Genomic DNA, 27,737 nt, shown 5'->3' with positions numbered 1-27,737 from the left:
GCGGAGCAGCTAAGCCCGTGCGTCACAACTACTGAGCCTGTGCTCTAGAGCCCGTGAGGCAAATTGTTGAGCCCATGTGCCACAACTACTGAAACCCGTGTGCCTAGAGCCCGTGCTCTGCAACAAGAAGCCACTGTGATGAGAAGCCCGCACACCACAACAAAGAGTAGCCCCCGCTCACCGCAACTAGAGAAAGCCCACACGCAGCAATGAAGACCCAACACAGCTGTAGAGACAGAAAGAGAGAGAAAGAAAGAGAGAAAGAAAGAGAAAGGAAGGAGGGAAGGAAGGAAGGGAGGAAAGGAAGGAAGAAAGGAAGAAAGAAAAGAAGGAGGAAAGGAAGGAAAAAAGAACAGAAAGAAAGAAAGAAAGAAAGAAAGAAAGAAAGAAAGAAAGAAAGAAAGAAAGAAAGAAAGAAAGAAAGAGAAAGAAAAAGAAAAGAAAGAAAATGACACAGTAACAAAAGGTAAGTGGACACTGAGAAGAAAGCAATGCTGATTTTGTTCCAATGCTGAGCCATGAGTTGATGCTGTCTCAACAAGAGACTGGGTAGAGGACAAACTCTAAGGACACAGACAGCAGCAGTTAGGGAGTCTGTCAGCACTGTAAACAAGGCATACATCCAGCATCACCAGCTCCTGGACTGACTGCAGGATATTAAAGACTAGCTGCCATCAGTCTGACTCCTCTTTAAAGCATTATATTTAATTATTATTATAAAGTACTTCATAAAAATGTTTACCTGATACTGCTGTGAACTTTGTATAAAGTTTATTGGAGGCTCGCTTTGTTTACTCTTCAACCTTAAAATGTTATCAGAATATCCCCAGCTCAGGATGGCGGACCACTGAATGTCAGTGCTGTTCATGCTTCTCACACCTCAAGAAGGAGAAATAAAAGCATCAGTTGCCACTGCTCTGTTATGATTGGACAGCCGGCCACAATGGCAGCTTAAAGGCTCAAGTTCACACCGCAGAACACGGTCATTCCAGTGCAAAATCATCTTTATATCCATAAGATGGACCGAATTGTGTTAGTTTTATTCCTTTAAGGCTAATGGGATTCTAAGGGTGGAACCGTATTCTTTTTCACCTGTGGTGTTTTGGTTGGGATTTATAAGTCTTAGTACTAAATTTTCTGTTAAGACATTTTTATGAAAGACAATGATAGGGCTTCCCTGGTGGCGCAGTGGTTGAGAGTCCGCCTGCCGATGCAGGGGACACGGGTTCGTGACCCGGTCCGGGAAGATCCCACATGCTGTGGAGTGGCTGGGCCCGCTAGCCATGGCCGCAAAAGACAATGATAATCAAGCTTCCTCTATTCATGTTCTGTGACACCTTACTTTTAACAATAAATATGAACTAGAAAATGTTTTTAAAAACTTAGATACCCTGCTGAAAAATCAATATGGACAACTATTAATACCAGAAAGGGACCATTGCTACAGCAGAAGCAATCCTGAGAAGGGATAATTTAATCCTTTCAACTGCAAGGACTGCAGGGGAGACCTTCGTTTAACAAAGTTCTTTTCTTTTCTCATTGGACCCGTAACACAGTATTATGTCCTTCTGGGATAAAGATCTGGACCTCCTGACATCAGCGTTTCTCATGATCTATGCCTTGTTGGCACATTGACTAGGGCAAATGCAGCATAAATGCTATAGCTGGTGCTGCCCTAGAAACTTAGAAGCTTTGAGTTCCTTAAGCAGAGAGAGAATGTGAGTACCTAGCATAATACCCAGCATGTGAAGCAATAACACAAATAAATATTTGTTGAATGATTCAACAGCACACTGAAAATGTAATTCACAGATTTCTTTTTGTTTTGTTGAGTATAATCCCAAATGTGGACATCACTTTTGCAATAAAGAAATTGGGATATCCTTGTTAAATATAAACTCCTCCCTACATAAGCTGCTATGGAAAGGAACCACACTTCATGAGCCTCGGGGCCTTGCAAATTCCACCACAAAGCCTGGCATGTAGTAGGAACTCAGTAACTGTTCTTGTTTTCTCATTTCAGCAACACAAGAGGCACCATATTTTTTAAAAAAGAAAAATAAACTGCTTTATCTAGTTGAACAGTGGATCTTAAACAGGAGTTTGCAAGAAAATGGCTTTTGTAGCATATGCACAGGCTTAGACTCAAGCCCCAGAGATTCTGAAGCGGTATGTCTCCAATGGGACCCAACCAAGTATCAATATATTTTGAAAAAAAGTACCTCAGGCAATTTTGAGGTATGGTCAGTTCTCAAGTAATTGGCCTATACTAGGCTAAAGATCATGAAAACCATGGCAGTTCAGTTGCTATGTTGTATTATGCATATATAACTAAGCAAAATGACACAGTTATTTGATATAACAGTGCTTAACACACATGACCTTCCATCTGCCAGGTGCACGCCCAGTCAGTCAAGGCCTCTCTGAAATGCCCCCGTGGACGGTTCCGCGCTGGGTACAGCAGTAAACACTCACACGGTCCTTGGCCCCAGGGTGCTAACTGGGCATTTATTTATTAAGCACTTAGAATGAGTCCCGCGCCGTGTTAATCGTTCCTTATATTATTTCATTTAATCCTTACAGTGAATTACCCTGTGAGATAAGTCCTTTCATTACTCCCATTTTACAGATTAAAAGCCAGGACTCCAAACGTGTAAGTCATTTTCTCAAGATCACACAGGTATGAGGCAGCAGAACTGGGACGCAAATTCAGGCACTGCACCGCCCGAGGCCATGGCTGTCACTTGTATGATACCACTTCCCTGGACACATCTAGATTCTGATAAATCCCAAATATGTTCTATGAGGAAATAAAGTGTAATTTGAATGAACACAGCTATTAAGGGCCACTAAGGGCTTGTGACTGAAGTGGCACAAATAAGACAGGTTAGCAATTATACTGGACATATTTAAGTCCCATCATTAGCATGACAATACCAGCCCTTTCTGCTCTAAAGAGATAAATTCAATCCACCCTAATTAATTTTTTAAAGGTAAATTATTCACGCATTTTGGTACTTTATTATTAGTAGTAAATTACTCGTGACATACCTCATAGCTAATTGCAACATACTAGTGAGAATAAACTACTGATATTACAGCGATGATCAAACAGATTTTACCTTCTCCTCCTAGTTCACTAAACTTAGATAAAATGGTACACAGCCTCTTTTATTACCAACAACTATAAAGGCAATCAATCATTCATTTCATGACAGAATGAAGAGTGAGTCTAAAAGAACTGTGGCCCAGCCAGCACACTGAATTCCATTAGGCGGCCGATGTTTGGCATGGGTCCTGGCCTCCCTGCACTGCGGTGCTCCGTGGGGTGGGAGGCCACGTGGGCCAAGGCCTCTACTGACAGCACTTTTCCATGTGTTGCTTTCAGTGAGTCAGTGCACAGAGAGGTGAGAAAAACATTGCTTTCCAGACATACATATTTTTAAAATCTATTTTCAAGGCTATCACGACTTCCTTGTTTTGTTTTAATCTCACGACTGTCTCTTCTGAGGTACTAGATTTGCTGGTCAAAAAAGTCTGTCTATTCTGGAATTCAAGAGTCTCAAAGTGTACATTTATATAAAACTGTTAATGTTTTCATCTTGTGAGACATTTATTCTTGTCTCCTTCAACACCTCCTCTCATTTCAAATGACATTGCATTTAGTTCCCATTTTTTTCATGTACTATGTTTGAATTCCTACGTTGCATTAAATGAAGACAAATTTGAGTTTAGTTTCTCACCAAGGACTCAGAAAACTTAGAAATAAAACAAAATAGCAGCACAGATGAGGGGAAACATTCAAATCTCACGAAAGATATACCTAGGATGATTTTCATGTTTGATTTTACCTTGTTCTTTGCTGTACGTCATCAGAAGACAGAAATTTCGGGACAGACCGCAGATTGCTCTAGTGGGCAGAGCCTGGAGAGAACCAAATCTTTCTCCGTGGGGCTGACTGAAGCAGACCACAGGTACTGGGGCACTTGGGGAACCGACATACTCCCCCCATTTCAAGCCTTTTATCCATGACAAAGGACTCTACAACCGAGGAGAGTAAAAAGTACAATTTTAAAAAAAGGTAGTAAATATAGAATCACTTCTGATTTAAACTCCAGACAGAGTAAGAGAAAGCAGCCTGATTATAAGCCCTTTGTGGGCAAAAATTATTTTATAATTTTTTACTTCCCCCGTACTTGGCATATGGAAATGTGTGTTCCTGGTTGCTAGACACAGTGATGAGTAAGACAGATGAAGTCCCAGTGCCGGTGGAGCTGCCTGATGGCCAGGAAGCAGGGCAGACAGCAACTAAACAAATACATACACAAGATGCCAGCTGGTGCAAGTGCTACGAAGAAAGGCAAAGAAGGGGAAGAGGACCGAGAGTGACAGAGCTGCCCGTTTAGATGCGGGGGTCGGGCAAGACTGTCTGCGGAAATAATGTCTGAGCAGACACCTGAGAGAAATGAGAGAGCAAACTGGGGTTCTATCTGGGGACAGGGCGCACCAGGCGGAGGGAACAGCCAATGTGAAGGTCCTGGGGCGGGAAGGAGGCAGGTTGGTACACGTTCCCACTGCCAACAGACATACTGCTCAGGTCCTTCATACTCACCAACTTGAATTAGTTAATGAGCAATAAGTATAGTGGCAAATTAAATGGCATTTATTACTTTTCAGGGACGTACTGTTATTTTGACATGTTAAAATAATAGATTCTTGTTAAAAATAATGACCCTGGTAATGACAATGACTAAAATGATTTGAAAGGCTTCAAAAGCATATGAGTTTCGTTGACAAGTAAACACAAAACAAAAAATACAGCTTTCAACTATGAAACACAACACTGGTGATCTGGGTTGAGCAAAACAACATTGTCTCTCATATCGATGTTTTAAAATTTAAATTTTACTAGTTGTATAAGTTTTGTTTGTATTTAACATGCAAATTTGATATATATGAGCTATGAGCCTAAAGAACTTACATTTAGTGTTCTATTTGTGTCCTACATTTAGTGTATTTAAGAAACATTATTATAAGAAACGACTATCAAAGCAAGAGCTGTGTAAAAACCATTTTCTCTTAAAGTGGCTCACAGATGACTGCAGTTTGACATCTGTGCTTTACTTTATCTCCAAGTCCTTCACAACCTCTTTCCCTTGCCTTTTCATTTTCTGCGATTTCCTTCTGCAAACCTTTGTAACACTTTACAATTCACAATCTCCCATCTCTGCTGCTTTTATAATGAAGAATTTAGTTGAGAAGTAGAATCCATTTTACTCTTAAGGCTTGCTTGCTTTATTTTTCTATTTCAGAGTAAAAATTATACCTACTTCCCATTTTAAGAGGCAATACTTCTTATCATTACAACCTGGAGGGGCCAAAAAAAACATGTACGATTTCCCCCTTAATTGTAAACCCAAATATTTACACTTCTGGTCAGCACCTCTGGTGGAAGGTGATAACCAGGACCATGCTAGGCATGTCTGCACTGGCACGGCCATGCTCAGACTCTTCTCGAGTCCTGGATGGTTCCTTTCCTCTCATTTGCAATGCCTGTTATGTCACTGCCTGGTGAGGCTCTCCCCAGTAATGACCCTCAGGGAGGTTACAATCCAACCTGAGCCCCCAAAGTACTCTCTTCATAGCACTAACGCAGCATTTCCTACACACAGAACGCAATGCAGGCATCCGTGTTCACTGGCTGGCATTCACCTTCAGGCCGGGACCATGCTACTCATTTCCCTGCCCCTAGAGCCTGGGAGGGGACCTGACAGCTCAGGAGTTGAGCCAGTTTTTGCTGAATTCTATTGAAATCCAAATGACATACCGGATAGGGAATTTCCTTGATCTGTTCTCTGGTTTCCCTGAAAGCAAACTGCACTAACAACCCCACGGCAGCAGGAAGCTCCCCTTCGATGTTGAGCTTGGAGCCAGGTCTGCTGGCATGGGCCGACTGGAACAGCTGGCGAGGGGTCTGGCCGTAGGTTTTTATCATGGTTTCCAGCGCTCGTCTCTGAACTGGATCTTCAACTGCAGAGACATCCATTCCAAAATATGTCTGAAGAATAAAAGAAAACGAGAGGTATGTAGAAAGCAAGACTTGGTGATAACACTGAAGGGGAAAACAAAAACTTGTTTTATTCTCTAGGCAATGGTTTACTCTTCCCTGTTTCAAGTGAAAAGGATTTTAAAATGTTTTTGAAAAGGTTAACAATCATTAAAAATAATCTCAATTAGCTCAGACTAGGAATGATCAATGCTTCTGAATGGATGAATGAAAATAATGTACCTTGATTGCTGCTAATAAGGTATGTTTATAAAATTAATTTTTAATTTAAGAGAGTATCATATAAGACTTCATTTATCTGCACAGCAAAGGAATCCATCAACAAAATGAAAAGACAACCTACTGAATGAGAGAAATTGCTTGCAAATCATATATCTGGTAAAGGGTTAGTATCCAAAATCTATAAAGAACTTACACAACTCAGTAGCAAACAAACCCATCTAATTAAAAAGGGGCTGCAGTGTTGGTGGGAGTGTAAATTGATACAGCCACTATGGAGAACAGTATGCAGGCTCCTTAAAAACTAAAATAGAGCTACCATACAACCCAGCAATCCCACTCCTGGGCATATACCCTGAGAAAACCATAATTCAAAAAGAGTCATGTACCACAATGTTCATTGCAGCTCTATTTACGATAGCCAGGACACGGAAGCACCCTAAGCATGCACCAGTGGAATGGATGGAGACGATGCGGTAAATACATGCAATGGAATTATTACTCAGCCATAAGAAAGAATGAAATCTTGTCACAACACGGGTGGGCCTTGAAGGTACGATGCTAAGTGAAACAAGTCAGACAGAGAGAGACAAATACCATACAAATAAGTATGATCTCAATTATATGTGGAATCTAAACAAACAAAAGACCAAGCTCATAAGATTGGTGGTTGCCAAAGGTGGGGTGTGGGCAAACACACACTCCCTTTGGTGAAGGGAGCCAAAGGTACAAACTTCCAGTTATAAAGCAAATAAGTCCTGGGATGTAACGTACAGCATGGTGACTGCAGTTAATAACATTGTGCTGCAGATCTGAAAGTTCCTAAGAAAATAAATCTGAAAAGTCATCATCCCAAGAAAAAAAATTTTTGTAACTACGTATGGGGTGGATGTTAACTAGACTTACTGCGGTGATCATTTTGCAAATGATCGAAATCAGTATGCTGTATACTGGAAACTAATATAATGTATGTCAATTATACCTCAAATTTTAAAACAAAGAAAAACTAAATGAGGTTTTTCTTTGGTCTTGTCTTTCAGTGAGAGTTGATGAAAAATAATCAGGTTTTTCAATTCAGTTGACCCAAGACAGTTTCTGCAAGCAGGTTAGTAGATGGCTCTATTTTTCCTGTGGCTGCCTGTCAGATATTGGTCAGAAAACTAGAGTCAGGGAATTGGTCAAAATCATTTCAAGTGGTCAACAAAATCAAAAAAGACAAGAGAATGCAGCTATATGGCAACACGAAGACTGAAGAAAACTAGGGGAACCTGCCCCACCTCAATTTCTCAATTCCTAAAAATGAGAACTAGAAGTTCAAATCCATCTGTGTCTGCCTGAAATTACGTGATATCCAAATGCCCTTTTGTTCTTTGATGGGAATATGCTCAAAGAAAGAGTCTGATTCCTCTCAAGACACAATGGCTGGTGTCACAGGATGACTTTGTGTCGCTCCCCCATCCTGAAGATGTCTAAGAATATCAACTACTGAGATGTATTTTCTTACATACAGACACATTAGTAAGGAACCTAGATTTTTGTAGGTCTATATCTCTTCTCCTGTCTGGGCTGAAGAATCAGGATTCTAAACAGCAGCATCACTGAAACCCAAGCAGTCTGTGATTTCCATCCTGTAAGCTCAAGAGCAACTCATCTATGCTTTATTCATCCTTGGAGAGGATTAATTGAATTCTGATTCCCTCTCTCTGTGTTTGCTTTGCTGAACCTGACTAGAACCTGGCAGGGAGAAGGCTGTAATGGGATGTATATCCTCCCAGCCTCCCTCAGCCAACCAGGCAAAGCTGTCAATGGAGGAAGCGAGACAGCTTCATCTCCCCGGCAAGGGGCAGAAGACTGGATGAGAAACAAAGTCAAGGTATTCCATCTTCAACCAAAACACTGCAGAGAGGTTGGCACGCTTCATGTCCCACGCGACTGGTGTCCTCCATGCTGCCACCTTTCTTAGGACATGAAGCCAGAAAGAAAGGGGCTTAGGGCAATAATCCGTCTAGAAAAGGAGTAAAAATTCAGGATGTGTCACTGTCCTTTTCTTTCCCACCTAGTGTTTATATATATATATATATAAAGACTTCATGTGTAATACTAAATTATTGAAAAAGTCATTAGTCATTTGTACAAAGTGATATATAGGAAAAGGTATATAAAAATGAAATTGCGATAGAATGTTAGTAGGTAGCTTAAGAGACTATTATTTAGGTTCTAATGAAAACTGTAAGCGGATCTGCAAGAGCAGCAGTGAAAATGGCAAGATTTTTAACGTGAAGGGTGTTGTTACCCTTTTCTTCTTAGTGTTAGAGTCAGAGGGAGGGTGGTGTGCACTGACTTTATTATTTTTAAAGCTGGCAGAGTCAGTAGCTGGCTATAGATCTGTCATGCTTGTGCATCTCGCTTATGTAATTTAGCTTTTAGCATCGAATCAGTCAGCAAATTTCATTTTTATATCTGCACAGAACATCTCTATAAATACCAAAAAGAAGTTTCAAAGATTCTTCGGAAGTTAATCTTCAACATCCACTCCCCTCGCCACCACCCTCGCATGACCACAAGGGCTCAAGTACCTGTTATAAACGCTTATCTAAGCAGGCTCATTCCTAATGGTTGCTTGATTTAATATACTCAAAAATTCAAATGAAGAATGGAATAATCCAATATCCAGGACTCCTAAAATTTACTTTAAATTAGTACTTCTTTACATTCTGTGGTATCAATTTCTAGTGAACCCCACATATTGGTGAATGACAAATTAAGATCAAAAGGTATTTTTATATTCCTTTTAAAATATTTTTTAAAATTAATGAATGAATTAATTTATTTTGGGCTGCGTTGGGTCTTCGTTGCTGCGCGTGGGCTTTCTCTAGTTGTGGAGAGCAGGGGCTACTCTTTGCTGCGGTGCACGTCCTTCTCATTGCGGTGGCTTCTCTTGTTGCGGAGCGTGGGCTCTAGACGCATGGGCCTCAGTAGTGTGGCACGCGGGCTCAGTAGTTGTGGCTCGCAGGCTCAATAGTTGTGGTACATGGGCTTAGCTGCCCCACGGCACGTGGGATCTTCCCGGACCAGGGCTCGAACCCGTGTCCCCTACAATGGCAGGTGGATTCTTAACCACTGGGCCACCAGGGAAGCCCCTACATTCCTTTTTAAAAAGTTAACATTTATTTGAGCTTAACTGGATGGCAGACATTACCCTGTATGCATTTCCTTATTTATGAGGCTGTTATTATTGTTCACATTTTACAAATTTGTACATTAAGGTACAGAGAAGTTAAGGTCACATAGTAAGTGGCAGAGTCACAGAGTGTGGATTTGAACTCAGTTGTGGATTTAGAGACTATGTGCTTAATTGCAACACTTGGTTTTGTCCCATGAATTGAGTTTTATTAAATTTCTAGAACAGGACTTCCCTGGTGGTCCAGTGGTTAAGACTCTGCGCTTCTACTGCAGGGCGCACGGGTTAGATCCCTGGTCAGGGATTTAAGATCCCACATGCCGCGTGGCACGGCAAAATGAATAAATAAATTGTATTTAAAATTTCTAGAACAATGGTATAAACTCTATCCTTTTTAAAGCTCTAAAGGCTCCAAGAATTAATGAAAAAAAATCTAGTAAGATGAGAATTAAATGGTATATTTCAGCATGCAGATACTTTTAATGTGAATTTTATATGAGAACAATTGCAAATTTGTGCCAGTATTATAGGCACAGAGTAGTATATTGAGATTAATGTCCAAATTCTTAATTGCTTTTAAAGTTACGTTTTGCATCAAATATGAACAAAGTTCAAAAATTATATCTCAGTCTTTAAAACTTATAATAAAACATTTTAAATACATCTTTAGAGAGGTATGTTTTACATACCATAAAACAATACAGATTTTTATAGTACCATCCCATGCAACCATCACGCAAATCAAGGTATAGAGCATTTCCATCACCCCAGAACGTTCCCTAGTGCACCTGTGGCAGTCACTACTCTACTCCCCAGAGGCAATTAGGTTGGAAATTATCTTAAAGAAATAAAGAACCATCTTTAAGATAAATTCCCCATGATTTCTACCACTAAGAGATTAATTTTCCCTGTTCTTGCATTTCATGTAAACGGAGTGGGTTCATACAGAGTGTGCCCTCACGGAAGGCCTCTTTCATTCAGTGTAAAATGTTTTGGTGAGTCATCCGTGCTGCCACAGACGTCTGAAATCCATTCCTCTTCACTGTTGAGTAGTATTCCACCTAGCCAGTACCTGGAACTGTTAGTCTTTTTACTTTCAGTCATTCTCAAGGATATAAAGTGGTAACTCATTGTGGCTTTAATTTGCATTTCCCTGATGACTAAAGATGCCAGCACCTTTATCATTTGCTTACTGGCCATTCATATATGTTCCCTCCCTACGTGAATCTTATTTACCTTCGTATCCCCAGAGCCTAGCAAAATAAATGTTTCCTGAATAGACAGATTTTTTTTTTAAAGGTAGACTATCTAACAACATTAAAAAACATATGTTGAGGTGTAACAATTCTGCTTCTAGGAATTCGTCTTGAAGAAGTAAAGAGGTACATAAAGAAATAACTTGAGGAATATTAATTTTAATAGCAAATGCATACTAACTAAATATCCAACAATAGGGGACTGGTTAAATAAATTATTGGATAGCCATACTTTGGAATAATAAGTAGTATTAATATATATAAATGGAGTGATACATATGTATAGATAAAAGTCTAGAAGGTGGTTTGATATTTATCTTTGGGTGATGATATCAAAGTTGATTTTAAAATTTCTTCCTTTTGCAGTCTGTATCTTATACATTTTTCTAACAAGGCACAAATATTGCTTGTGCAATAAGGAAAAGTGAGGCCATTTAAAAATAGAACATGCACTGATATACAGGACAGTATGCAGAAAAGAGTTACGCGGCAGGCCTGAACTGCTCTCCTTGGGATGGCATGCCTGCAAATGTGGTCCTTGGCTGGTGTCTGGGAACATGGATTTCAAGAGAGTTCCCACCTTCTCTACCTGATAAGAGTGGCTCACTGCACCCAAACTATACAAACAGTGTGGTGTATACAGAATACCTGTTTCCTTCTGGACGCCTGGAATTTCAGGACTTGTGAGAGAAAGGGGGCCTACATGACCAGTCCTCAGTAAAAACGCTGGCACTGCATCCCTCATGAGCTTCCCTGGTAGACAACATTACACGCACTGTCACAATTTGTTTCTGGAGGAAGTGAGTGAGTTCCTTGTGATTCACTGGGAGAAGTCTCTTGGAAGCTTGTGCCTGGTTTCCTCCAGCTTTGCCCGGTGCATCTTTTCCTTTTGCTGATTTTGCTTTGTTCCCTTCACTGTAATAAACCTTAGCTGCAATTACAGCTATAAGCTGAGTTGTTAAGTCCTCATCCAACCTGGGGATGGTCTTGGGGAACCCCTGACAGATAGTATCTTAGTTATTCTGAAAGAGGTGAAATATAAAACCTGAAAAATCTTGGGCAAGTTTAGTGTTTTTGTCAATTCTCTTTGATAACTTGGGTATTGTAAAGAAACAGTCTAACCTTCTACCTTATATAAATGCAGAGTTTTAAAAGAGTCACTTACAGCAGGATGAAAAACATTGATGGCTTGGACAGAGGCCTTCCCTTTTTGCTTATACCCGAATACCAAGTCGATCCACTGACAGATGTTCTGGGACACGTAGTCAGACTCTAGAGCCTGTCTATGGATGAGGATAAAAAGACGAGGATCGTTACGTGCCCAAGGTGGGAGGTTGACGTGATTAACCCGTTCACCATTCTGGCGTACACCAAAATCGAAACCTAAAAGAGAAGATTAATATCAATGTTTATCTCCCCCAGAGCATGCTTCCTTCGGCCCACCGAGCAGATCGTAAGAGTTCGCAGAAACAGCTATTGTGTGCTATACCCTGGAGAAGGAGCAGCGAGAGGATCGTGACACCGTTGCTCACCTGCTGACTTACCCCTCACAGAGCTACGTGGATTAACGCTATCTATCCTAACCGAATCTGAGATCTTTCAACTTTACCCTTCCACCACTTTATATCATATTGAAAAACAAGCAGAAAATCATTGCCCACTAATTCCAATATTCCAGTTATCAAATCTTCAAATGCATCAAGTGAGAAAATATCTCAGTTGTAAACCTGATTAAAATAAAGTGAAGGCTTTTGTATAAGCATTTCAGAATGATTGGTGTTAACATATAATAAATTCAAGACTACTTATATGTAATAAGTATTAGCATTCTGTAGTTTAAAAACTCAACGAATACAAAGTATACACATTCCTAGAATGAACTGTCTTAGTCTATTAATTTTCTGGTAAATCTATAGGTCTGTTCTGATTTCATTTCCACTAAGCATTCCCGTGGACAACAAAATCATACTAACACACTGAGTAAGAGGGTTCTTCTACGATGTAAATAAGGTATTATCTAATTGCCTCATTAGTCTGCTAGTGTAAACAAAAATCTCAGAAGTGTTTCTTTAAAAAATTGTCCTAAAGGAAATGTTACCTTTGAACAGAAATTTTTTTGTGCTACTTTTTTTTTTAATGGACAGAAAATCTGAACACCATAGCAGAATCCAAATTTAAAAAGACCTCTTAAAAGCTAATTATGCTCCATGTAAAATTAAGTTGCTGTCTGCCTACTTCTTGATCTTGTGAAAACAGTTAGAAGGATCTTCACTAATTTTGGAAGTACTCTGAAATGATATGATATAAAATATAAACTAAGGGCTTACATAGAATTAATACGGGGTGGGGGTGAGGGTCACCTCAAACATCTCAGCAGTCATCCAACAGACAGCTGCAGGGCGACAGCGTTAGGAGGTACTGGCTGAGCACCTCCACACTCTATGCGGCGGCTTCAAGGGAAGCAGCAGAGACTTACTGGAGGATCGACGGTGATGAGGCATCTAAGGGCCGAGCTAGGAGGGCGTGAGCTGCAGGGGGTCTCTGTGAACTCAAATCATTCCCAACTTTTTGGTGCTCTGGGGACATATCAGAGAGGTAGACACTGTTCACCCAGAGCAGATGCCTGGGGGTACAATGAGAGGCCTACAGGAATGCTCATGGGAAACAGCAGGATGTATGCTATAGCAAGTTATCGTTTCCAGAAACAGCTATGACAACACTTGCTGTTGTGCACGCTTTTCTAGAATCTTGCTGCTCCCCTATCAAACGGCAAAGTCTACGCTCCTTCCTTTTGAATGTGGGCAGGCACTTGTGACTACGTCACAAACAGAATGCAGTGTAAGTGCCACCGTGTGACTTCCAAGGCTAGACTGGAAAAGGCCATGCAGCTTCTGCTCATCTCTCTAGGGACACTTGCCTTTGGAAACCTGAGTTGCCAAGTAGGGTGTCCGAGGCCGCCATGCTGTGAGGAAGTCCACACTAGTCCATGTGGAGAAACCACACGGAAAACCATGGACACTACCTGAAGAGAGAGATGCCCACCGGCCCCGTGCTGCTCTGTTCCCCTGGATGTTCCAGCTCCAGCCAATCTGAATGCACAAGAGACCCTGAGCCAAAACCACAAAAACCACTTGGCTGAGCTGTTCCTGAATTTCTGACCTGCAGAAGCTGTGAAGGATAATACATTTAATGTTGTTTTGAGTCACTAAGTATTGGGGTTATTCGTTATGCAGCTATAGAGAACAGGAACATACATATAAGAAACCACAGAGGAACGTAGTTTTTGAACAGAGAAATGAGTCCCTGATTGAAAGCCACAAGGCAGGTACCCCCAGCTGCAGGTGCTGATATTGCACTGAGGCATTTCTCACTTGGGCAACACTATGAAGCCTGCTCCAGGTAATTAGCAGCATGGATTTATTAATGATCCTCTAAATAACTCCAGAGAGGCCAGTTAATATATGAAAAAATTCTGAAGTAATTTGTCCAACGTTAACCTCTCTAAAGATATAATTCTCAATTTCATGTATTTCCTAAAGGTCACATAAAAATATGAAATTAAGTAATGTAGGAAAATGACCCAAAGATACCCTGTAAAGGATTAACTGATCTTACATTAATGAACAGGTAAGATTACCAAGATTTTCGGTCACTGGCATCACAGAAAATCTGATGTTATCTTCTAGTATTCCTTTTCATTATTAGATAACTCTAGTTAGAGTGTTTTATTTCTAACTTGGTCATTCCTCATAAAATCATTGAGATTTTGATTAATTTACATTGTTCTTTATAAATTCATGACTTTTTAAATAATCAGCATATTATAACTTTTGTAGTCAGAGAAAATAATAAAGCAAGTTCTGTAACAGAATTAAAATACATGTTTACAAATACTTTTAATAGTTAAAAGTTACAGTTTTCCAGATATACCTAGTCCTATAAAATATTTAACATCCTCAAGCTCACTTGGAAATAACATTATATACTTAATAAGTAAAGGTATTTCTCTTATTTGGGGACTCAAATTTTAGGACTTACCAAAGGTATTTTTATTTTTGGAAAATTATAAAGTAAGTACAAACACTCAGAAATTTAAATTAGAAATGATTTACTGTTATACCTTCACGGTTAACTAAGAATTCTGGAAGATAGAAAAACTCTGGGATAAGTTCTTTCACATCAGTCATGGACTCAAAAGAGGAGAGACGCCAGGTTGTGTTTGTAGAATGAAAAGTTCTGTCTGGGATGTCAAAACTCTGATCTGAAAAAATACAAATAACACACTTAAGACACAAAGACTTGATTCCATTTGAAACATTACAATTAATTCACTTTTACTACTTCAAAAAGATTGAAATGATGTTCACTTTTTCCATAGTTTAAAAGAGATTATTCGTGTTCTTGAAAATAAATATTTCTCTACATAATTTGCGACTGCTTTATGTTATTTTAAATTGGTATTATGCTTTCATAGTACATATAACTAGATAAATGTATATCACTTATTTGTTTAATTGATTACTGTCTGCCCAAGTAGAATGAAAGTTCTGTAAAAGCAGAGACCTGGGATATCAATCATACCGAGCACATTCTAGGAACTGGATAATCATTTATTTATTGAATGAAAGAATAAGGAAGGAAAATTAAAGTTCAAATAGGTAAAATACGTTTTTTTCCCCCATCAAGAAGCAAGATTATTTCTTTACCTCTTTTCTTCTCTCTTTTCTTTTTTTTGGGGGGGGGGCATTGCTTTTTAGATGTTCTAACTCTAACCTAAAAAAATTAAGTAAAATTTCCTATGAATGAAAATAAAACTAAGAATACTTACTCCTTTGTTAAGTTTTTCTGGCGAACACTATTAATAATCAAGAACTGAGTTTTGACCCTGTCTTTTCTGTCAACAGCTATCAGACTTTTAATCCTAGAATATGAAATGATATCTAAAGACCAGCCCTTGAAAACAGCAGCAGCGTGGATGCTTCTTCGGAACCATGCTGTACCATCCAAAACTCCTCTCAACTTGCTGAAATTTGAACACATTTTTTTATCTGGAGACTGTTAGAGACTAATTTCAGCATCAAGCAAGGCACGATTCTTTAAAAATATGCTAAATCTTCTGCAAGCCTGACCTGCTTTGCCGAGCAACATTTTCTATTACTACTTTCTCATCTATTCTGTTGAGTCAGCACTGGCTGGGCACTAAATAAAATCTGGGGAGAAATTAGGGTTATAAATATTTCTTTTTTTCTCAGAAAGTAGGGAGGGCCACTTAAAGAAATATTTACTAACTCACTCAGGAGAAAAAGTCATTAATCTAAATGGAATCCAGAAAAATTAAAGGCAGTTCTGTGAGGCTATGATGGAGTGACAGTATCTGGAGTAGATGCTACAGAACTGTGGAACAGGAGAAGCACACTGAGGTTTCTGTTTGGATTTTTTAATTCTCTGCAGTTTCTTAACAACAAAAAAAGTAATACTACATGTCCTATAATTTAGAACATGTATGAACTCAACTGGTAGTTGTTAACCTAGCACTTTTGTCTCCCGGGGGACACTTGGCAATGCCTAGAGACATTTTTGTTTCTCACGGCTGGGTGGGAGGGGATGCCACTAGCATCTAGTAGGTAGGGGTCAGGGATACTGCTAATTGTCCTACAATGCACAGGACAGTCGCCATAACAAAGAATTACGTAGCTCAAAATGACTACAGTGCCAAGGTGAGAAACCCTGGACTAAATAAGAAGGCTAGAAATAAATTAAAAAGCCATCACACATCATTTTAAATTAATCAGAAGAAACTGAATGGGGACATAGGTTGTCCCTGTGGTCTTTTTTTTTTTTAATCATTCTTAAATACACAATGAGGAAAACCTAGCATAATAGTTGATTGGGAGTTTTATATTACTATATCCTTGGGCCACATGAAAAGAAATGGAGGGCAGTAACAGTTCTGTTATACACTGCAGTCATCCCAAACCACATCTGAAATATTCTTTTTTATTCTGACTGCCACTTTTTAATCAGAGCATTCACAAATCAGAACATGTCCAGAAAGATGAGCAGAGCAGTGACAGGTTTGGAAACCAGAGCAAACACGGCTGAAATATGAGCTTTTAAACGCTTTACTAAGTACAGAACTGTCTTCTTTATTTTTGTATTCCTTGCAGCAGCTGGGATAAGGCCTTGCATATAGGAGGCTCTCAACTGGATGTCAAACTAACTAAGGATAATTAGCCTGGGAATAAACAAGAGTGAGAGGAGAAGTGGGACAGGGCAGTAATGTTCAAATATTTGAACAGCTGTCATATAGAACGTTTGTTTTGTGTACAGAGGGACAAATATAAGAAAGCCCCTTTTATAGACCAAGTAGTCTACAGTCTATAAAATTCATTCCTCCAAGAGGTTGCATATGAGTATAAATATATACAGAAGTTCAAGAAGGGTTGAGCAAATGAACGCATAATGATTCCATAAAGGATTCTGGGCACCAGGAGGAACAACTACAGGACTAGTACCACGGTTCTCACTGAAAACTGATAGGTGAGTGTGTCCCTGTTTGCACGCAAACCAGTAACTTCATCTCTATCTAAATCATCTTCAGGCCTGAGGGCTGCCACTGAAAATGCAGAGGTAGAAGATTAACTAGAGAGTTACTATGGTGAAGGTGGCAGTGTGGCTCTCCTATAACCACTTACAACTCACTCCGTTGTCAGAACAACTGACAATAACATATTCCCCTTTAGGGGCCAAAGATAACTTAGGTGGGTCTCAAATAATTATTAAGTTGAACATTTTAAAAAAGTGAATTGCATACACTTTAAAAGGGTAAAAAGCGTAAATTTTATGCTATGTGAATGACATTAATTTTCAAATAGTGAACTGCACTTTTATAAACTTAGACATGTTCAAGTTGAAGCTGAAATGTAAGACATTAAGATCATGTGACTTACTGCTGCTTTCTTTTTTTTTTTTTTAACATCTTTATTGGAGTATAACTGCTTTACAACGTTGTGTTAGTTTCTGCTGTATGAAAAAGTGAAGCTATATATATACATATATCCCCATATCCCCTCCCTCTTGCATCTCCCTCCCACCCTCCCTATCCCACCCCTCTAGGTGGTTGCAAAGCACCGAGCCGATCTCCCTGTGCGATACAGCCGCTTCCCACTAGCTATCTATTTTACATTTGGTAGTGTATATATGTCAATGTTACTCTCTCACTTCATCCCGGCTTACCCTTCCCCCTCCCTGTGTCTGCAAGTCCATTCTCTACGTCTGTGTCTTTATTCCTGTCCTTCCCCTAGGTGCTTCAGAACCTTTTTTTTTTTAGATTCCATATATATGTGTTAGCATACGGTATTTGTTTTTCTTTTTCTGACTTCCTTCACTCTGTATGACAGACTCTAGGTCCATCCACCTCACTACAAATAACTCAACTTCATTTCTTTTTATGGCTGAGTAATATGCCATTGTATATAACTGCCACATCTTCTTTATCCATTCACCTGTCAATGGGCACTTAGGTTGCTTCCATGTCCTGGCTATTATAAATAGAGCTGCAATGAACATTGTGGTACATGACTCTTTTTGAATTATGGTTTTCTCAGGGCATATGCCCAGTAGTGGGATTGCTGGGTCATATGGTAGCTCTATTTTTAGTTTTTTAAGGAACCTCTATACTGTTCTCCATAGTGGCTGTATCAATTTACATTCCCACCAACAGAGCAAGAGGCTTCCCTTTTCTCCATACCCTCTCCAGCATTTATTGTTTGCAGATTTTTTGATGATGGCCATTCTGACTGGTGTGAGGTGATACCTCATTGTAGTTTTGATTTGCATTTCTCTAATGATTAGTGATGTTGAGCATTCTTTCATGTGTTTGTTGGCAATCTGTATATCTTCTTTGGAGAAATGTCTATTTAGGTCTTCTGCCCAATTTTGGATTGGGTTGTTTGTTTTTTTGATATTGAGCTGCATGAGCTGCTTGTAAAATTTGGAGATTAATCCTCTGTCAGTTGCTTCGTTTGAAAATATTTTCTCCCATTCTGAGGGTTGTCTTTTGGTCTTGTTTATAGTTTCTTTGCTGTGCAAAAGCTTTTAAGTTTCATTAGGTCCCATTTGTTTATTTTTGTTTTTATTTCCGTTTCTCTAGGAGGTGGGTCATAAAGGATCTTGCTGTGATTTATGTCATAGAGTGTTCTGCCTATGTTTTCCTCTAAGAGTTTGATAGTGTCTGGCCTTACATTTAGGTCTTTAATCCATTTTGAGTTTATTTTTGTGTATGGTGTTAGGAAGTGTTCTAATTTCATTCTTTTACATGCAGCTGTCCAATTTTCCCAGCACCACTTATTGAAGAGGCTGTCTTTTCTCCATTGTATACTCTTGCCTCCTTTATCAAAGATAAGGTGACTATATCTGTGTGGGTTTATGCCTGGGCTTTCTATCCTGTTCCATTGATCTATATTTCTTTTTTTGTGCCAGTACCAAACTGTCTTGATTACTGTAGCTTTGTAGTATAGTCCGAAGTCTGGGAGCCTGATTCCTCCAGCTCCGTTTTTCTTTCTCAAGATTGCTTTGGTTATTTGGGGTCTTTTGTGTCTCCTTACAAATTGTGCAGTTTTTTTGTTCTAGTTCTGTGAAAAATGTCATTGGTAGTTTGATAGGGATTGCACTGAATCTGTAGATTGCTTTGGGTAGTATAGTCATTTCCACAATATTGATTCTTTCAATCCAAGAACATGGTATTTCTCTGCATCTGTTTGTATCATCTTTAATTTCTTTCATCAGTGTCGTACAGTTTACTGCATACAGGTCTATAGTCTCCTTAGGTAGGTTTCTTCCTAGGTATTTTAATCTTTTTGTTGCAGTGGTAAATGGGAGTGTTTCCTTAATTTCTCTTTCAGACCTTTCATCATTAGTGTATCGGAATGCAAGACATTTCTGTGCATTAGTTTTATATCCTGCTACTTTACTAAATTCATTGATTAGTAGTGTTCTGGTAGCATCTTTAGGATTCTCTATGTATAGTATCAAGTCATCTGCAAACAGTGACTGTTTTACCTCTTCTTTTCCAATTTGGATTCCTTTTATTTCTTTTTCTTCTCTGATTGATGTTGCTAAAACTTCCAAAACTATGTTGAATAATAGCAGTGAGAGTGGGCAACCTTTTCTTGTTCCTCATTTTAGAGGAAATGATTTCAGTCTTTCACCATTGAGAATGATGTTGGCTGTGGGTCTGTCATATATGGCCTTTATTATGTTGAGGTAGGTTCCCTCTATGCCTACTTTCTGGAGGGTTTTTATCATAAATGAGTGTTGAATTTTGTCAAAAGCTTTTTCTGCATATAATTGAGATGACGAGATGGTTTTTCTCCTTCAGTTTGTTGATATGGTGTATCACATTGATTGATTTGTGTATATTGAAGAATCCTTGCATTCCTGGAATAAACCCCACTTGATCACTGTGTATGTCCTTTTAATGTGCTGTTGGATTCTGTTTGCTAGTATTTTGTTGAGGACTTTTGCATCTGTGTTCATCAGTGATATTGGTCTGTAGTTTTCTTTCTTTGTGACATCTTTGTCTGGTTTTGGTATCAGGGTGATGGTGGCCTCATAGAATGAGTTTGGGAGTGTTCCTCCCTCTGCTGTATTTTGGAAGAGTTTGAGAAGGATAGGTGTTAGCTTTTCTCTAAATGTTTGATAGAATTCACCTGTGAAGCCATCTGGTCCTGGGCTTTTGTTTGTTGGAAGATTTTTAATCACAGTTTCAATTTTAGTGCTTGTGATTGGTCTGTTTATACTTTCTATTTCTTCCTGGTTCAGTCTCAGAAGATTGTCCTTTCCTAAGAATTTGTCCATTTCTTCCAGGTTGTCCATTTTACTGGCATAGAGTTGCTTGTAGTAATCTCTCATGATCCTTTGTACTTCTGCAGTGTCAGTTGTTACTTCTCCTTTTTCATTTCTAATTTGGTTTATTTGAGTCTTCTCCCTTTTTTTCTTGATGAATCTGGCTAATGGTTATCAATTTTGTTTATCTTCTCAAAGAACCAGATTTTAGTTTTATTGAACTTTGCTATTGTTTCCTTCAGTTCTTTTTCATGTATTTCTGATCTGATCTTTGATTTCTTTCCTTCTGCTAACTTTGGGTGGGTTCTTTTGTTATTCTTTCTCTAATTGCTTTAGATGTAAGGTTAGGTTGTTTATTTGAGATTTTTCTTGCTTCTTGAGGTAGTGTTGTATTACTATAACCTTCCCTCTTAGAACTGCTTTTACTGCATCCCAGAGGTTTTGGGTCATCGTGTTTTCGTTGTCATTTGCTTCTAGGTATTTTGTGATTTCTTCAGCCATCTCTTGGTTATTTAGTAGTGTATTGTTTAGTCTCCATGTGTTTGTATTTTTTACTGTTTTTTTCCTGTAATTGATATCTAGTCTCATAGTGTTGTGGTAGGAAGAGATACTTGATATGATTTCAATTTTCTGAAATCTACCAAGGCTTGATTTGTGACCCAAGATATGGTCTATCCTGGAGAATGTTCCATGAGCACTTGAGAAGAAAGTGTATTCTGTTGTTTTTGGAGGGAATGTCCTATAAATATCAATTAAGTCATTCTTGTTTAATATGTCATTTAAAGCTTGTGTTTCCTTATTTATTTTCATTTTGGATGATCTGTCCATTGGTAAAAGTGGGGTGTTAAAGTCCCCTACTATGATTGTGTTACTGTCGATTTCCCCTTTTATGGCTGTTAGCATTTGCCTTATGTATTGAGTTGCTCCTATGTTGGGTGCATAAATATTTACAATTGTTATATCGTCTTCTTGGATTAATCCCTTGTTCATGATGTAGTGTCCTTCTTTGTCTCTTATAATAGTCTTTATTTTAAAGTCTATTTTGTGATATGAGACTTGCTACTCCAGCTTTGTTTTGATTTTCATTTGCATGGAATATCTTTTTCCATCCCCTCACTTTCAGTCTTTATGTCTCCCTAGGTCTGAAATGGGTCTCTTGTAGATAGTATATATACAGGTCTTGTTTTTGTATCCATTCAGCCAGTCTATGTCTTTTCGTTGGAGCTTTAATCCATTTACATTTAAGGTGGTTATCGATATGTATGCTCCATTTTCTTAATTGGTTTGGGTTTGTTTTTGTAGGTCTTTTCCTTCTCTTGTGTTTCCTGCCTAGATAAGCAGGAAAGCTGGTTGTAAAGCTGGTTTGGTGGTGCTGAATTCTCTTAACTTTTGTTGTCTGTAAAGGTTTTAAATTTCTCCATCAACTCTGAATGAGATCCTTGCTGGGTAGAGTAATCTTGGTTGTAGGTTTTTCCCTTTCGTAACTTTAAATATATCCTGCCACTCCCTTCTGGCTTGCAGAGTTTCTGCTGAGAGATCAGCTGTTAACCTTATGGGGATTCCCTTGTTTGTATGTTATTTGTTGCTTTTCCCTTGCTTCTTTTAATATTTTTTCTTTGTACTTAATTTTTGATAGTTTGAATAATATGTGTCTCGGTGTGTTTCTCCTTGGGTTTATCCTGTATGGGACTCTCTGTGCTTCCTGGACTTGACTGACTATTTCCTTTCCCAAGTTTTTGACTATAATCTCTTCAAATATTTTCTCAGACCCTTTCTTTTCCCCTTCTTCTTCTGGGACCCCTATAATTCAAATGTTGGTGCGTTGAATGTTGTCCCAGAGGTCTCTGAGACTGTCCTCAATTCTTTTCATTCTTTTTTGTTTATTCTGCTCCCTGGCAGTTATTTCCACCATTTTATCTTCCAGCTCACTTATCCGTTCTTCTGCCTCAGTTATTCTGCTACTGATTCCTTGTAGAGTTATTTTTAATTTTAGTAATTGTGTTGTTCATCACTGTTTATTTGCCCTTTAGTTCTTCTAGATCCTTGTTAACTGTTTCTTGTATATTCTCTATTCTGTTTCTGAGATTTTGGATCATCTCTACTATCATTACTCTGAATTCTTTTTCAGGTAGGTTGCCTATTTTTTCTTCATTTAGTTGGTCTTGTAGGTTTTTACCTTGCTCCTTTGTCTGTAACATATTTTTTTGTCGTTTCTTTCTTTCTTTTTTTTTTTTTTCTGAGGGATGGTGCTGTATTCCTTTCTTACTGGTTGTTTGGCCTGAGATGTCCGGCACTGGAGTTTGCAGGCTGTTGGATAGAGCTGGGTCTTGGTGATGTGATGAGGATCTCTGGGAGGCCTCACTGTGATTAATATTTCCTGGGGTCTGAGGTTCTCTGTTAGTCCAGCAGTTTGGACTTGGAGCTCCCACCACAGGAGCTTGGGCCTGACTTGTGGTCTAGGAACCAAGATCCTGCAAGCTTTGTGGTGTGGTTAAAAAAAAAAAAAAAAAGAGGGCTTCCCTGGTGGCGCAGTGGTTGAGAATCCGCCTGCCGATGCAGGAGACACGGGTTCGTGCCCTGGTCCGGGAAGATCCCACATGCCGCGGAGCAACTAAGCCCGTGAGCCATGGCCGCTGAGCCTGTGCGTCCGGAGCCTGTGCTCCGCAACGGGAGAGGCCACAGCAGTGAGAGGCCCGCGTACCGCAAAAAAAAAAAAAAAAAAAAAAAAAAAAAAGAAAGAAAGAAAGAAAGAAAGAAAGAAAGAAAGAAAAAAAGGAGCAGTACAATATCAAAGAATAAAAAACAAAATTAGAAAGATAAAAAATATATTAGGAAAAATAAAACTATAATTGAAACAACTGTAACAAGGCAAAATAAAACAACAGAAAAAAGAAAAAAAGGGGGGGATAAGTTGAAAGGAGAGAACGATAACAAAGTATAAAGAATAAAATAAAATTAGAAAAATAAAAGATTTATTAGGAAAAATAAAAATATAAAAGAATGAACAACAATGAATCAACAAAACAGAACTCCAATCTAGAAGAGAAAAAAAGCAAAAAAAAAAAAAGCCTTGGCTATACGGGCAGGGTTTAGGCAGGGGATGGAACTTAGGCAGTGGTGGGGTTTAGGGTGGAGCGGGACCTAGGCGGGTGGGGGGGGTGACGTTTCAGCATGGGGCGGGGCCTCTGCTTAGGACCTGCATGGAAGGGGAGAGGCCCCACCTCGAAAGGAGGGTCTCTGGAGTGTACAGTTCCAGAGTTTGGAGGCAGGGCCCTGCCTGAGGGTGTGTGGGTGGGGTTTAGGCCCAGCCTGTTGGAGGGGTTGTCAGAGGGGGTCTTTGAGTGTAGAGGTGGGGCCCTGGGTGGGGGTTTAGGGGCGGGGCTTGTGCTCTTCATGGCAGGAGGGAGGCTCCAAGGACAGAGGATTAGGACCAGGAGCCCAACACATTCCCTAGTGTCTAAGTGGATAGGGAAAGCTCTGGCCCCGTTCCCCTCCGTTCCTTTGCTCCCCTCCTCCACCATCTCCCCCAGGACCTCTCCCATAGCCACTGGACCCCTAACTGTGGGTAGGTCCCACTGGGTGTAGGAACTCCTTCCCTCCCCCAGCCGCCCCTCAGGGGTGCCGGTCCCAGAGATCCGGCCTTTACTGTTGCTCCCCCTTCCCCACCTCCCACTCCATCAGGACCTGCGTGGCTGGAGGGGCCTCGGTGGGCAGAGGATCAGGCCCGGGATCTCAGCAGGCTCCTGGGGGCCCAAGTGGGCAGGGGAAACCTGGCCACGCTCCCTTTTGATCCTCTGCCCTCCCAGTGGTTCCCCAATTTCCCCCTTCAGGCCCGGGATCCCTTCCCCTCAGGGGCGCCCGTCCTGTCCCGCCTCCAATTCTTCTCCCCCCTCACTCCCTCCATGCCCCACGTCCTACCCGGTCGCTGGGGATTCCTCCCGTCCCCTTAGGTGTCCGTGGTCCCCCACTGGGGCTTGGTAAGTGCCCTAGTTGTGCAGAGACGCGAATTCCACGTCCTCCTAGTACCACTGCTGGTTTCTTAAAGAGAATTTTGTTGCGGGAATATATAGAATTCTTTTTCCTATGGTTTGATTAGTTTCAGTACGTTCTCAGGACGTCAGTCAAGTGTTTTATCCCCGATGACCAATCTGACCTTTGAGGTAGTTATGAAACAACCCTTACCTTGATAGGCTAAAAACATCTTTGTGAAAGGAGGCATCCTGACCAGGAAGTGGAGCACGGTGCCGCTGTTGGAGTAGTGGGAACCGTAGTGGTAGGGCTGCACGGGGGGCATCGGGTCATCTTCCCGGGCTCCTTTGCGGTACTCCTCCTCCAGGTACTGAAGGATACAGGGACCAGAACTCATGACAGTGAGCTCCAGGCGGAGTTGGAGCCGCCTCACTTGTCTTCTTTCCCACCCTTCTCTGCTGCCCACTAGACGCGATTCTCCATGGCTTGCCCGCAGCCCTCCCTGCGTGTCCAGGGGTCTGGTGCCCCACTAAGGCCTGACCACATACCGTGTGCACGTTAACCCTCTCATTTGCTCGTAGAGAACCCACCTGTTCTGTACCCCACCTCCCAGCCCTCTGGCTCCCAACTAATACATAAATCTAAATTGATAATAGTATCAGTTTAGATAATATATATCTAATATAGCTCAACTGATCAAGGGCTCAATAAATAAGAGCTGCCACTCTCACTAGAGATGTCTGAGTCTTAAGAGGGTCTCAAGCTGTAATGCTACAATCTTTAGAGAAATGCTTCTCTAGCAGAGGAACTGCAATAGAAATGTAAAACCTGTATCATATTATTGGAATTCTTTAATATAACATTTTATAGCTGCTTTGCAGTGGAGTTACACAGAAATAATGAAGACTGTGGTGATTTTTCAACTACTCCTGTCTTCCCATCATAAAGTAAGAAGCTCAACCAAATTTTTAATATCTGTCACTATTCTCATCTTCTGTAGCTTCTGTCTGTCTCTAACAACAAAGTCAGGTGACAGTGAATTTTCTGGAGTCACTTTGATTCCCATAGCACTGCTGCATTTTTAGCTGCAGAAGAATCAAGCAGTGACAGTTGTAAGATGCTTGGATGGACCTTTCTGGAACTTTGACATAAGATAACGTGGTGAATATGAGAAAACTGCTTCAGCTGCTCCTATCTTGCTACTGTTGTGAAGAATGTAACATATGACTAATGGGTTTTTAAAAATCTCCAACAGGATTCCATTAATATTAATTTCACAGAAATGAGTAATTAATTTCTATTTTTAAGCTTTACAATCCAGTATTTTTTGTTAATAAACCTGTGCACAATTTGCTGAGATGAATAATAAGGGATTATGTACATTATAAATATATTGATATTATTAAATATAACACTAGGGGATATAAATAGCAGGTCCCTGGAAATCTTTGTGATTTTTATAAGGAATATAATGATTTATATATTTGAACATTACAACGGATTATGAGCTTCCAATTTATGTAACAGTAAGTGCATTTCTTTTTCTGGGCAAAATGTTTTCAGAGAATTAAGACAGAGAATAATATTGAAAATCACATAATGATTTCCAGTTGCCTGTCAATCAAAGCACAAGGAAGTGGGAAACAGAAAAATCAATACTATACGTTTAAAATTAGGTAAAACAGTCTGTAAAACAAAAATCCAGTTTTTACTTATCAAAATACATGAGGAAAAACTAAACCTACCTTGTATGTGTCCACGTAACGATCTTCTTTTTCTTTGTACTGCACAGCTATGGGCTTGGAGAGATTTCTACAAAGGAAGAGATGATGGAAAACATTGAAGTATGCTGATACTGTCGGGATTAAGCTGCCTTAGATGCTTACAAGTAAATAAGTGGTCAATAAAATACTCAGCCCTTGGTTTAGTGCTTACACATGTTGCTTTGCAATTAAGTCACAATTATGATTTCATAACCTATGAAGATAGAATTTTTCTAAACACATGCATACCATTATTAGAAATTCCTGACTTAACGAGTAACCAACACAAGAAGAGCTGCTGTTCTCCCTCCCTTCTCTGGTTCCTCTACTTCCTCCAAATTATAACTGATGCTGCCCATGGCAGCTGATTCCTACCAAGCCCTGGAAGTTCCTGCCCCCATTTCCAGATTCTACACCCAGCTCCGCAAGGAAGAGTGAAAGGCAGTTTGGACAGGAGATATGATCGTGAGGAGATGTTATGTAATTACTAGGTTAGTGAAAACTGAAGAAACAACACATGCTTAAAATGACCACCCTGAGATCTGGAGTGCGAGTACCGACATAAACGTTTTGTTATCTAATTCGTGGATAGTAACTGACACCATGTGCACGGTGTAGCAAACGTGTGCGTGTGTATGCATGTCTGTGCTGGTGTTCACACTGTATCGGGGAGGGAAGAGAACTCAAGGATCAATCTCCACTTTCACAAGCTACAGAGTCAAGCAGCATCTGTGTGAGGCCCATGAAAGAGCAAGAGGACAAGAACCAACGAGGAAGGGCAGTCTTCTCTGGCTGAGGTGCCATCTGGTCTGGCACTGGGATGGGACCACCTGGAGTTTCAACATCTGGCACCACAACTAGATAAACATCAAGATTTGCTCAAGTTTCAGTTAAGTCAAACCAGGTCTGCTTAGCCAGATGTTGATATATCTATTTTTGGGGAAAATTATTTCCTAGGGATATTAAAATTAGTGATAGCAAACACATTAATTTCATTTTTGAGATTTAGATAATCCTAAAAACTTTGTTAAAAAGTAAAGACAGTTTTATAGCACAGATCCAAATTCACCTCAATATAGGAGAAATCACATTTAAGATCCTGCCGTGCAATTTTTTTCTAAACAGTGTATGTAGTTTTTTTGAACACAGGTAATACTGTTGTGGTTGGAAGATCAGAAGTTACTGATGAGTGAATAGAATAAACCAAAAATCAACCACAATACTATTACTCACAATATATCTGGAAGGGTACATACCTTTCTAGATGCTCTCTCCTTATTTGTGTATGTATAATTACTTTTTAAATAAAAATCTCCCCCTCCCCCATAATATACATTTCTACAATATCATTCTTTTTAAAAAAAATATAAATTTATTTATTTATTTATTTTTGGCTGCGTTGGGTCTTCGTTGCTGTGCATGCACGGGCTTTCTCT

The 27,737-nt window shown here is 39.8% G+C and overlaps 1 protein-coding gene across 1 annotated transcript in view; it reads right to left on the bottom strand.

Moving 5' to 3' along the window:
* The window catches only part of LYST (lysosomal trafficking regulator), a 192,132-nt gene that overhangs the window by 18,263 nt on the left and 146,132 nt on the right, over positions 1–27,737 (bottom strand). Inside the window, exons 42-48 of the mRNA XM_067025680.1 lie at positions 26,284–26,350; positions 24,752–24,908; positions 14,844–14,984; positions 11,889–12,106; positions 5,828–6,058; positions 3,852–4,041; positions 743–879 (exon numbers count right to left, since the gene is read on the bottom strand). Coding sequence (XP_066881781.1) covers positions 743–879; positions 3,852–4,041; positions 5,828–6,058; positions 11,889–12,106; positions 14,844–14,984; positions 24,752–24,908; positions 26,284–26,350 — 1,141 coding nt within the window. The remainder of the gene's footprint in view (positions 1–742; positions 880–3,851; positions 4,042–5,827; positions 6,059–11,888; positions 12,107–14,843; positions 14,985–24,751; positions 24,909–26,283; positions 26,351–27,737) is intronic.

Source organism: Kogia breviceps, chromosome 2 (genome assembly GCF_026419965.1).
Source record: "Kogia breviceps isolate mKogBre1 chromosome 2, mKogBre1 haplotype 1, whole genome shotgun sequence".
In the NCBI taxonomy this organism is placed as follows: Eukaryota; Metazoa; Chordata; class Mammalia; order Artiodactyla; family Physeteridae; genus Kogia; species Kogia breviceps.
Note: the sequence above shows the minus strand (reverse complement) of the source record. Positions and strands in the feature narration are given on the sequence as shown.